The sequence below is a fragment of the Kogia breviceps genome, chromosome 6 (genome assembly GCF_026419965.1).
Source record: "Kogia breviceps isolate mKogBre1 chromosome 6, mKogBre1 haplotype 1, whole genome shotgun sequence".
Classification (NCBI taxonomy): domain Eukaryota; kingdom Metazoa; phylum Chordata; class Mammalia; order Artiodactyla; family Physeteridae; genus Kogia; species Kogia breviceps.
The window spans coordinates 14,314,258-14,327,622 of NC_081315.1; the positions used below are offsets into that span (position 1 = coordinate 14,314,258).

Genomic DNA, 13,365 nt, shown 5'->3' on the forward strand with positions numbered 1-13,365 from the left:
TTACTTAGTTGCTAATTGGTGCATTTCGTAGGACTACTGGATTGAGCTCTAAGTTAACTGCGCTGATAGCAGTGGTTTGCAACTTGAGCTTGTGCCAAAATCACCTACAGGTTTTGCTAAAGCACAGATTACTGGCTCCAACGCCCAGAGTTTCTATTCAGGTCTGGGGAAACTGTAGTTCTAACAAATCGCCAGGTGACGGCAATGATGGTGGTCTGTAGACCACACTGTAGGAACCATGGGCTTGCTCTGCTGTGATGTCATCAGAGAGTAATTCACGGTGAGCAGCAACTTGAAGATACTTAGCTCCATGATTTCATTCTAATAAATGCAGTTAATTTCAACTCAATAAAACTTTACAGACATGATTGTGAGGACAGTATTTTGCATGCCATGAATGCCAAGAAGACAGCATTCTTGTCTTTGAGTAGCTTATTTAATTAGCAAGGCAATGGAATATGCCATATGAGCACAAGACAATAAGGAACCTGCCCAACCACGTTGGAAAGTCTCAAGAGTAAAGGACAGAGAGTTAAAGAGGTATAGTTATTCAAAGCCTTTGTATATCTGCTTGAAAGTGTTGAGGCATGGCCTTCTTGAGAAGGAAAGTAACATGAGCCTTGTGGTGCTATGGGAAGTGTCACGCTCGTGCTGGGATGGTTTGGTGAGGCAGAGTGGAAGCAGGAAGACCACACATGAGGCATCCAAGCCTCAGTATTTTTATTTTTTCCAGTGGGAACAATGAAATGTACCTTTATGTTTGTTATGGGGATGGAACAGACTATGGATGTAAAGTAACAAGAATAATGCCTGACACATATTAGGTAACTACCGTTACTATATTAAATAAAATAATGCAGGTAGATCACCAATGCCCAGAACATATTTAAAACATGCTAGCTCCCTCCTTTCCACTTAAGAAGCCTTTATAATAATTCATATGTGAAAAAGTGACAGATGTAGAAGTGCAAAGGAGAGGTAGAATCCAGTGGATATCATGAAAAAATAAAACTGTCTTGGGAATAATATAATGTTTAAACAATGAAAGAACAATAGAGTATATTTTGATCTATTCATTTGGTAGAATACTAAACATATATTTAAAATCATGATTTTAAAAAGCATGCAATAGCACGAGAAAGAGAAAAATTTGAATAAAAGCACTTTATGTAATGTGGGATCTCAGCTATGTAAAATATATTTTAAAAAAGGAAAAATGGGGCTTCCCTGGTGGCGCAGTGGTTGAGAGTCTGCCTGCTGATGCAGGGGACACGGGTTCGTGCCCCGGTCCGGGAGGATCCCACGTGCCACGGAGCGGCTGGGCCCGTGAGCCGTGGCCGCTGAGCCTGCGCTCCACAACAGGAGAGGCCGCAACAGTGAGAGGCCGGTGTACCGCAAAAAAAAAAAAAAAAAAAAAAAGGAAAAATGATATTCCATTAAATATTTCAATTTATTAAAATATACTTTTAAAGGTATGCGGTGAAAAATTGCCAAGGTGCTGAAATGGGGGACTGAATGAGAGGCAGAGTCAAAGACAAGTTCATATTCGGACGTCAAGACCAACTGCTTCTGTATATTACTTGGCTCTATGGCTGTTTACAAACTATATTCTCTTCTTATGCTACATATAAACCTTAGTTCAATGAAATTGTTTCTTTTTACTGTGTCCCCAAAATAATCTGTCTGATCCAAAAGAGCTACTGTACATTTACAGAGGAATCCATTAAACCCTCTCATAACTGATAGTTCCCAGCCCATTGCTACTACTGATTAATGAATACCAAACTTTAATCAAACATTATGAGTCACTAACTTCAGTTCACTAGTTAAGAGCATTATGGGGCTTATGCTCTAGAAGCAGATAACTAAACAAACTGAAAGCTGAGTAATACTACAAGACGACACATGATGAAGCTGTGATTCTCGGTAGATATATCAGAGGTTGGAGTGAGTACCTTATAAATACCTTGAGCCTGAAGACTGTGTAATACAGAGTTAAGTTAACAAATGAAGATCTGATGTCTATTATCATGTCCTCTGATCATCTAAAAATTTGTATTCTGAAGTACTGCTTCCTGTAGGAAATTGGAACTGAACCAACTGATGTGTTTTCTAATTAATTTGTCCTTTTAAAGTGTGATGACAACAGAGAGAGCTTCTGGCTTCATGTTGCCTTCTGAAGTTCTATTAAAAAGAAGGTCAATGACAGTTCTAAAGTATGCCTCACCAGAAAGCTGTGAGTGTAATATTTCTAGAGGAAGTGTTTTCAGAGTTGGTTGGAGAAAGATAAACGGTTTTGCTGATTTCGACTGAGGTAATGTTTGGTTTACACTGAAAGTAGATTTGGGTTAGACTGGACACATTTAACTTTTCAGGCCTCATGAAAACAAATGATAAAGATTTTGGCACAAGAATCAGTTTTCGAGCTCTGTCTCTGCAATGTGAAGACCTTTAAGAATTACCTGAATTGGGAATGATAAGGTGGCCACCGAGGGAGTTGAAGGTACCAAAGGCACTGCAGGACGGGTCCGTCTGCCTTGCTAGACTCTGATTCTTCAGGTTGAGGGCCTCATTCTCCAACAAGGACTGGGTCATCTGAGGGGACAGCTTTGATGCAAACTCAGAGAGGTCATCTTGGGGTGTGACAGCACCTGAGGTATGGTACACTTTGATTTTCAGGTTAGGCAGTGGATCCAGAATTGGAGAGTTGGTCATGGGGATTTTGTCCGAAACATCATGCAAGGCATAGACGGGTCCTCTGTACACGGCTGCAGCTGACGTGAGGTCTGGGGGTACTGCCAGGAGATCTGAGTCAGAAGGAGAAGGAACGTCCATTTGCATTCTTCATTCAGGCAACCTACACTAGCCAGACGCCCCCCGACACTTTCTGAGCCAACAGCAAAGCAAGTCAACAAATATTAGCACTGGATAGATGCTCAAATGCTGCTGAGAACAGGGCAATCAGATCACTAGGATCTGTTTTATTATTGGCTACAAATAAACAGACAAGTTCATGCTGTATTTCGCCTTGAAGTCTACTTATTGTGTCTACGGTACTTAGTTATTTCAACAAATTGGATTCGTGATCCTCACTAGCTGACTAGGTAATAGTTTCTCTTGTCTATACTGGATTTGGGTTCATCTGTAGACCACTGTATTCATAGCACTACAAGATGTCTTGTCAAAAGTAAAAAAAAAGGAAACTCAAGAAATCAATCAACCGATCTGTGTACTCTTCAAATAAAAGTTTAAAAGTATGACAGAGAGGGCTTCCCTGGTGGTGCAGTGGTTAAGAATCCGCCTGCCAATGCAGAGGACACACGTTCAAGCCCTGGGCCGGGAAGATCCCACAGGCCACAAAGCAACTAAGCCCGTGCGCCACAACTACTGAGCCTGCGCTTTAGAGCCCGTGAGCCACAACTACTGAAGCCCGCGCGCCTGGAGTCCGTGCTCCGCAACAAGAGAAGCCACTGCAACGAGAAGCCCACGCACCGCAACGAAGAGTAGCCCCCACTTTTGCAACCAGAGAAAGCCCGCACGCAGTAACGAAGACCCAACGCGGCCAAAAATAAAATAAATATATTTTTTTAAAAAAAGTATGACAGAGCAACCTGTTAGAGAAGGAAAACAAAAAAAAGATCTGTACACCTTGTCAACTCTAATTTATTATAATCAACAAAAGAAACGAAAATCTCTGTCTTCATGGAGTTTACATTCCAGCTGATGTGACCGCATTCCAACCTGGTGATCTCACTGATTCTGAAGACACACAGGGAGGCTGCTTACATGCATAAGTCCAAGTGTGAAGTGCAATGTCAACTGACCTTGCCTTGCTGCCTTGATGTTCACAGGCTGAAAGCCTCCATTGAGTGCAGAGGAGTCAATAATATCAGACTCAAAGTCACGATGATTCTTCCGATACACAAAGAGGGCCACAACTACAGAAATGGCCAGGCAAACTATCACAGCTATCACAATGCCAACATACAGGGCAACATCATCTGAATCGGGAGCAGCTAAAAGGGAGAAGGAAACATTGAATTAAATGGTTAGAGAAATTTCCCACAGTACACATATGTATTGCTATAATTTTTTTAGACATTCATTGCCTTTTTTATAGGTTAATTTCAAAGCTATATAAAACTGTGGTCTTTCAGTGGAAAATTATCTCTGATTTCTTTCTTTTTCTTTCTCACTCTGTGTCTATCCACTCACTATCTTAAATTGGGCAACATAACAGACCATGTATTACAAGGCGTAAAAAGAAGCTGGAGCTGAAACCCTCTCAACCCACAGGAAAAAAATGTTTATTACTAATTTCAGGTGGAAAAGTTTGGAAGGCAGCTTTGGATTCTCTTATAGTTCTTTATAAACATAAACACTCTGTTAGAAACATCTGGCATGTTCTGAATCAGTATATTTATTGAACCAGAATATTTTTCTAAGTATCATTCCGAGTCACAAATTACTTTCCACAGCACTCTTCTCACTTTCCCCTAAATCAACGAAGGGGTGGGTAGAAACAGTGAAAACTAAGCAAAGCAAACATTGCGAGCAAACATGCTGGGTTTGAAAGGTGTGCTTTCAGAAGACCCAGATCTGGGGAGCAGAGGTTAATGCAGATCACTCCAGGCTTTTGCTACAAGATTCAGTATTACCTCTGGAAACCCTGAGCTTCTCCCGGTTTCTTGTCAGAGGTTTACATTTGAGCTGCTCATTACCGGAATAAAATACAGCTCTATGGTGTACCGGGTAAGATAAAGGCCTGGTTCAGCGATCAGAAAGGTCAGCCAACCCCCCCACCCCCAAAAGGCAATTAAGCATTTGATTAACACGGTGTGAGGTCAGCTGGGAGGTCTGTCTCTGGGTAAGGCAAGAAGAAAAATCCTATAATTGTTGCCTGTTGCCTTAGTGGCATTAGAACATGCTCTGATCCAACGGCAAATGGTGATAAAAGCTGATAATTTAAAGACAACAAACCGATAAAATGAAACCTTTCTTGAATCCCTTAGACATCTTCAAGTCTCTAGTTTTAGTTTTCTGTGATCCACAACAAAACTGTCAGCAAAATTAACCAAAGCCGTTCCCGTCACTGTGAAAGGTGATTAAACTGGTCCTTCAGATGGTCAAGAACAACCTTTTTACGCTCAATTTTATACACGTGCATTTTGCAGGAAGAGAATTTTCAGGTCTGTAAGTCCCATGGCTTCCTAAAAGTCACGGAACCACTACTCTCTCCTAAGACTCACAGCCACGCGGTTTATGCGGTGAAATGACTCCGCGTTTTGATTGCCAGCGGCCCACGTGGTCACCCACACTCATGTCATGTATCTTCAACACACTAACAGTAAAAAAAAGAATTCGCTATGGGAAATCGCTCCATCTCTTTTAGGACTTTGTGTTTAAATGTACTGTATGTAAAAGAATCCCTTCTTTTTAAACACCTCTTTCCCAAAGTTTCTATAATGCCTGCTCAAGCAGCAATCAGGTCAATACTGACGGAGCTTTTCAGGAAACCAGAGACATACCAAGGCCTCCTGGTTGCGTGAACACTACTTTCAAAGTGCTGACTTCACTTTGCTGCTGGGTTTCACTTGAGGCCCTACAGCAGCACTCTGAACTCTGGTCAGAAAGTGTATCTAAATCCTTAATGTTTTACTTTAACAGGCTGCAATATACTTATTCAATATTCATGATTTCTAAATCAACAGATCTGCATTTTCTCAACCCTTTTCTTTTTAGCATTCGAACCCTGCCCTTTATTTAGAGCCACATATTTCACGATACGTTTTGTCAGCTACTGGGACTTAGGCTTTGAATGGGAGACTGATAGATTTTAAAGCTGGCAGAGGCTTGAAATGACCCTTTCTTCTTTTCAGCAGTGAAAATCTAATTTGTTTTTCATGTTAGAATATATTAGGCGCCTATTTCCTGTGTGCACATCTGTGATCCAAAGAAAGGTAAACTTGAACTGGGGGCAATAACGTTAAACGATTATTCAGCAACATAAAAACCAAACATCAAACTTACAAGAAAATCCATATTCATTCTGGGTTCTCTGCTCAGTTGAAATAGGATAAATGAAACCTTGAAAAGAAACAAAAAAAAATGAAACAAAAATGGGAACAAAATCAAATTAATGAGGGAAACAAAATGAGAAGCATGAAAAATGGTTTAATTAAATAAAAGGAGAAGAAACCTGGGTCCTTTAAAATTCTGGTTCAGTACAGAATTATGATTTTGCATCTCCTGTCTGTTCTGGAGCCTCACTAAGAATTAATAAGTAGGCAGATTGAATTTCAGAGCCCAAACTGGTCTCGAGTCACTAACTTCAGAGTGCTTAAAGTCTTTCTTTTATTGAGCATAAACTCTAATGGATCTAATTTATTTCAGACATCAAGGGTCATTAGCATAAGGAACATCTTTTTTCCTTATCCCTGCCATATGCCTTAATTCCCAGGACATATTCAGTAAGGGTCTAAACAGTTTTTTTCCTCTTTTATTTAATCATAACAGCTTGCTCCCGGTCTAACAGAACTAAAGAAGGCCTGTCGTCATTGGTCAAAGGTTAAATACCCATTTACAGAGCTAAGCAAGACCACCTCTCCTCCTTCCATCTCAAATCCACCTTTTGGATTTTCAGTTGTTTCTTGCCCCTCCATTGAATAGGAATCCGATAGGTTTTTTTGCCCAGGGACTGAGCAGTTTGTCAATGCAATGGAAACTGGATGCTTTTTACTTGAAATCATTCAAAAATCAATAGGGCCCAGAGGTTATAAGGTTGTTTATTTTAGGGCTTCAGAGGAATAGTGTAAATCGGGCAAAATAAAAACCTCATCCCAACAGTACATGCAGAAATAACACTAGCAGTTTTATTCTTCTTCCTTTTTAGTGTATTCCAAGGAGGAAACTGATGATGACGGTGATGATAATAACAGTAAATAATGGCAATAATGTGAAGTAGAAGATTGGGAGAAAACATTTTTAAAACGAGGAACATAAACTTTTTGAAATGAAAATCTGCGGAAAAAGTTAAAGTATCGCATAGCTAGCACCCACAGTTTCCTAATATTTAACATTCTGTAACATATGAATTAATCAAATGACACAGCACCATCTGGATTCATGGAATGAACATGAATAAGAACCGTGTGAATGAAACTTTCCGAGTAATACTCGAGGGCAAAAGATGTAGCGAAACTGCAAGAATCACAATTAATTGGTTCAAAATTAAAGGCCTCTAATGCTTTAACACTAAAGGTAACTCTAAATCGTGCCTTACGTAGATATTCCGTAATTTGCTGAACGCGCAGTTCTTGCAAGCTATTTACCTATTTTTGGGGAACTAATTCAGGAGAAACATGCAGCACTACCTTAATGAAAGAGAGGTTTGCTGTAGCACAGACAGGTTTGCTCTCAATTAATTTTTAATGCTTTATTTTAGAGCAATGATTGCAACCTCCTACTCAGTTTTATAAATATTATATTTCTTATTCCAGTTGTCTCAGTCCATGTATTAGGTTTGATTTTCATTTTTAAACACTTCTGTCTGGTAATAACCTTTTTCCATTTGTATTCTGTGAACTCAATAAAAGGACATCTGGGACATACACAGGCACAAGAAAAAAGGTTATTTTTGAAACCCAAAGACTTAAGACAATATAATTTCACTGCTAGTACAGGGGACCAGATAAGTGCTGTCACTGTTGTAGGGGTGATTTTAAGAGGAGGGGTGTCAGAAGATTTTTCTTCTTCTTTTTTTTTTTTTCCTTTGCAGGTGAGAGGGCCCAGAAACAAGCATAAAATAGGGTATTTGGGGATGGTCTGATGTTCACCCTGAAAATTTTGATAAGAATCAGGGTGGGCCTGCTGGAGTAAGCAGAAGAGCTGTATCTTATAAAGGGAGAAGCCTATCTCCAGAGAGACAGGTCTGAAATTTCACCCTGTGAAGCAGTTCTGGGTTTTCCTTGGCTTTCATCTCTACTACCCAACAGAATCCCTGTTCTTGACAGGCAGACCAAGGAATAATAAAAAGGAAATTTATAATCTCGACTTTCCCATGTTTCTGTAGATCTGGACTGCTCAATAAATACTTCTGTGCCTTGTGGTAATTTATCTGAGACTTCTATTTCCAGGCACAGAACTGGAATCTATTCATTCATTCATTCATTCACCTAACAAATACTCTTGAACCCTATTACTATATGCTGGGTTCTATTTTAGGCCTAGGGGTACAGTGACAAATAAGATGGGAAAAGTCACTGCTTTCATTCTTGTTTAACAGAAAATAAACAAGTAAACAAAATTATCAAGGTCATTTCAAATGCTGGAAAAGTCCTCTTGGAAAATTTTTTTTTTAAAGTAATGTGATTGGAGATAAAAGAATGACCAACTTAGGGAATCAGGGACGAATTTTCTGTGGAAATGAAATTTAAACTGAAACTTGCACAAGGAGAAAGAATCAGCCAAGTAAAGATCTGGAGGGCACAATGTTCCATGAAGAGGGACGGTGGGTGCGAAAGTCCTGACATAAAAACGAAGCACTCGGATGGTAGTGAGTGAAACAGGGAAGGGGTAGAGGCTCAGAGGGGGAAGCAGCAGCCAGACCTTGTAGGCCTGGTGGTCAGTCCACCATGAGGCGTTTCAATTTTATTCCAACTGAAATGCAAATCCTGTCCTCAGACGTAATGTTGAAAAGATCCCTTTGGGGAGTGAAGTGACGGGATTTTATGGATGGTTTCTACAAAACTTGGCCTGGGAGATGTCTATCAATAGGTGTATCAATATATTTAATGAAGTGTTTGCATGTGAGGTTCCTCTAAAAATTAAAAAAAAAAAGTCTATTAGTTATTTCTCACCGCTAATAGTGACCAATGTAGCCACACTTATTTTCCTACATGGGAAAATTTAAAACAGAATGGTATTAAGTACACTCACCAATGGTTCAACACCTCACTTGACTCTGTGAAAGAAACACTGATAAAGAGTTTTGGAAGGTAACTCTGTAAAACTTTTTCCATCCTTTTCGAAACACTTCTGCAACTACACAACTAAAACATCACTTAGGAAGCTGGGTATCAGAATAGAAGGGGATTGCTGTTCTATCCCGCAAATGAGGGGAATATAGAATCACTTTCTAGAGTTTGCTTTTATACTTCTCCATCTGATCCGTCTTTCACGGAACAACAGGGAACATTTTCTTCAGTTAATGAGGTGATCCTGTTGAGAGCAGTCCTAGCAATAATGAAAAATCTCATCTCTGGCAGAACACAGTGCAAAATAATTTTTTAGTGCCACTATCAACAGCCTGGTTCTTAAGTTAGGGATTTCACTTAACTTTCCTACTACTTGAAAGGCAGGTCGATTGAAAAAGCACCTCAGCTGTTAGCCAAGGCAGTGAAACTGAGTTTTTCAATCTCGTGGACTTCAGTTTGAATCCTAGCCCTGTCAGTTCCTTAACTATGAGAGCTTGGTCAAACTAAATACTGCATTTCTCTAAGCATCAGTTTTCTAATCTGTGTAAGGGATTATGAATATGCACTTCCATGTGGCTGTGGAAAGGATAAATGAGATTTATAAAGTGCTGGTACATTGAAAGCAATCAATAAGTGACAACCATATCAATATCATTACGATGCACATTATAAGTGCACTAGGACAATGGCTCTTAAGAGCAGCAGACTTGACACAGCCTATTATTCAATAAAATGAGTAGGAAATTTGTTTGAATTTCAGGATTCCAAGTTATGACGGAGACAAGGAGCCCAGTTTTTCTGAAAAGCCACAAGAAATGGACTCTTTTAAGTACTGTCTAACTCTTTCACCCTCTCCTTTTAAAGAGGTTAATTCCTGGCCTTTGTGGCTTCTGGCAAAGATACAGGGGCATGTTTCAGAAGCAAATTTCCAAGGCCAGAGAGCAACTTGATACTGAAATGATTTCTCATCCAGAGGTGGTGCCACTTCTAAATGGGGTGTTTGGAAATAGAACAGAAGAGGTTTTTTTGCTTCTCATAATGATTAGGGGGTTGTTTGAGGCATTCAGTGAGTGAGGGCCAAGGGTACTAAATGTCCTGCAATGGGAGGAACAGTCTTGCCATGGAAGACTTGTCTGGAACAAAATGTACCTCCATTGATAACTTTCAAAGTCACCTCCCATGGACAGAAGGAACACAGAGCAAGAGTGGGCTGTTCTTAAATAGTTAGTGAAATGCTTCTTATGCTAAGCCGCGTCATAATTGATCAAAACATCCATTTAAGAGATTATCTAGGGCTTCCCTGGTGGCGCAGTGGTTGAGAGTCCGCCCGCCGATGCAGGGGACGCGGGTTCGTGTCCCGGTCCGGGAAGATCCCACGCGCCGCGGAGCGGTTGGGCCCGTGAGCCGTGGCCGCTGAGCCTGCACGTCCGGAGCCTGTGCTCCGCAACGGGAGAGGTTGCAACGGTGAGAGGCCCACGTACCGCAAAAAAAAAAAAGAGAGATTATCTAGTCCAACTTTTTTTCAGACGAGGAGAATCAGTCCCCAAAATGGGAAGCGATATTTTAAAGTTAAGGAAAGTGTTGAGACTCAAATTTGGTCTCCATCCTCCTGTGAGTGTAGCTGACAGTGTGCAGGTTTTGCCGTGTCCAGCTCTGGGAGGCCCTGTTCACAGCTGCGTTGACTGTGGATCTGGACTGCTAATGTAACACTGTTACAGCTGATGGTAGTTAAGTGACTTGAGGAAGGAAAATGACTTTCCTAATTTTCACAAAGTCATCCTTCAGACTAGAGATGGGGTTTGCCCATATATTTCAGCTGATGTTCAACTGCTATAAAAGATGAGAGCCCATCCCAAGCATCTTAAAAAGGAAAGTGAGCCTTCCTTGGTTTTATACAGCGGCAAGTAATATCAAGTTATCCTTAAGTACATGGCTCTTAATTGTGCAATGTCTGAATATAGCCTGTTTGGTGGGTTTATATTTGGGAAATCGCAGGAACTCCACCAGGAACTATACGTAAATCTTCATTTCCCTAATAAACACCAACTAGATATTTCTAGTCTTTTAAATTTTCTTTTCATGCAATACGAATAATAGACAATAGTAAAGATGATGGTTTTATGACTAACTTTTTAAAAGATAATGTAAACTGTTTTTATGCCATAAGTCGTGTTTTAATAGAAAAGTTATCAAGCAAATATGCCGATGTGAAAAACGTTAGAACTTCTGAGCATCACCAGCCAGGTTTAAATTCCTCCAAAGCAAGTCTATGCCCTTACTACTTCACAAACCCCCAGGATGTTAGAGTTAAAATAGATCATTTTTAGAATTCCCTCTTCTAACCCCTCTGTACTTGCAGACGGAGAAGCCGGGGCACAGAGCAATGAAGGGACTTGCCTCACATCACCAAGCTGGTGAAACAGCAAAGCGAGGGGCAGATCCCAGCATTTAGGCTACAGCCCCGTCATTTTTATACGTACTGTCTAATGAATAGATTTAAATGAGGAGAGACAAGGAAATAATAGAAAAGGGCTTGATATGTTCATGGCTTAATTTGCAATTCAGTCACTGAATGAGGTAATGCTAATTATTTAGACTAGAAAATAACCTCTCCATTTGAAATGTTATCATTGATACTCATGAGAAAGTTAAAACAGAGATTTTCGCCCTTAAATAAAACAACTTCTAAATAGTGTCTTCTGTTGCAAGTACGGGGTAAGCAAAGAGGTGCACCATACTTGGGCATCTCTGCTCTAATGTAATTGGAGAGCCATACTAGAACGATGCAGTTGTTAATGTATGATAATCACTTTGCATCTGGCACAGAACCTACCATAAATGTAAATATTTAAAAGAGAAACATTGTTTCGCTCAAAAATGATGCCAACGGGAAAAAAGGAATAAACATCAAAAATTGAAGGGACACTACACATAAGAAGAAAATCACATTTTAAAGCCACGAAAGCTGATCACCACCTGCTTTCAGCCTCTAAGAGCCCACATGGAAAAAGGCTTATTTCAAAATGAGACAGATGTGGGTTCATATACTTGTGGATGCTGGCGGGCTCTTTCAATTTTATGCCTTGGTTCCTGCCTTACCAAGATAGAGCTATTATTAGGGGGATATCAAAAGTTCTGTTTGTAAGATTATTTTTTGTACCTTTTGAGTTTTATTAAGTTGAACTCAGGTCCATTTTGCTTCAGTTTCGCCACGGCTACCATAGTAGATTGGAGTTAGAAGCAATTAATGCTGGGGCCTTAAGTCATTATATTAGGTGGAAAGTCAATACAATTAACATTACATCTGTAATTCCTTTAAACTAAAATATATATATGATACAGTAATTTTTACACTCTCTAGAATTTGAGAACCATTGAGCCAGATTTAAGAGAGACATAAAAGGAAAGTCTTTATGTAGCCGTCTTGGAATTAACTCTGTCTTTAGATTAGCTATCAAGTTTGTAGCCAAAAGGAAGATGGGTGGAGTTTTTTACGGTATTCCTGCTTGCCTTCAAGGTTACTCATTATATTTCAGTATGGAGCTGTGTCTATGGCCTTAATACATGGAAACAGATTTTATGATATTGTGAGGGTTAAATAAAATGGATGATGAATTCGTATCTCATATGGGGAGTAGTATATAAATTATGAATATGACATAACTCAATTCTAATTTATAAAAGCATGAAGTGTGTTCTGTAAAAGTCCATGTTTTTAAATCATCAAGCTTTTGGTTAGTTTTAGAATATTTATCTATCTGAAGTACAATAGGCCACTTCAGAAGATCTGTCCTCACTTTTATGACCCTAGCATTAGAAGAATCTCTCTTCTCCATGGATTTTCCTCTCTCCTTGACCCGGCTGCTTGGTCTTTCTTTTTGCCAGTGACCTTACCCCAAGCCAACATATGTGACTTTTCTCATTCCAATTACATTTCTTCTGATGCAAATGTTCTCATTAAAAACCTCAAGGGCCATTCAAAATAAACATGACCAGATTTTTTTTTTTTTTTTTTCCCTTTTAGGTTGGTTCTTATCTAACCAGCCCATCAGGACTGCACTAATGATGTCAAAGGTCAGGTCTGTCAAAGACCCTCACAGTCATTGATTATAATTTACCACTCTTCTGAGGGTTTATTTATTGACAAGGGCTTAAGGAACTCCAAATAAATGAATACATAAATCCTAGGACATGACAACAAAAATTGAAAAGAACATTTGCTTATCACTGATGTCAGTTACCTAAATTGCCATGGTAATTTGTGCTCCAGCCTTCACAGGACAGTGAGCCTCACCAACTGATCTACAGCCCTCTTCCTAACACCGACAACCACACCCTTCTGAAAGTGAGCAGCAGGGAATGGATATCTCAAATATAAAACCCTTATCTC

The 13,365-nt window shown here is 39.7% G+C and overlaps 1 protein-coding gene across 2 annotated transcripts in view; it reads right to left on the reverse strand.

The window, feature by feature from the left end:
* UNC5C (unc-5 netrin receptor C) overlaps positions 1-13,365 on the reverse strand; it is a 392,714-nt gene that overhangs the window by 45,894 nt on the left and 333,455 nt on the right. Inside the window, exons 8-10 of one of the 2 annotated variants that reach the window (XM_067035523.1) lie at positions 6,031-6,087; positions 3,825-4,016; positions 2,463-2,807 (exon numbers count right to left, since the gene is read on the reverse strand). In XM_067035523.1, coding sequence (XP_066891624.1) covers positions 2,463-2,807; positions 3,825-4,016; positions 6,031-6,087 — 594 coding nt within the window. The remainder of the gene's footprint in view (positions 1-2,462; positions 2,808-3,824; positions 4,017-6,030; positions 6,088-13,365) is intronic. The other variant, XM_059066537.2, reaches the window with a different exon arrangement.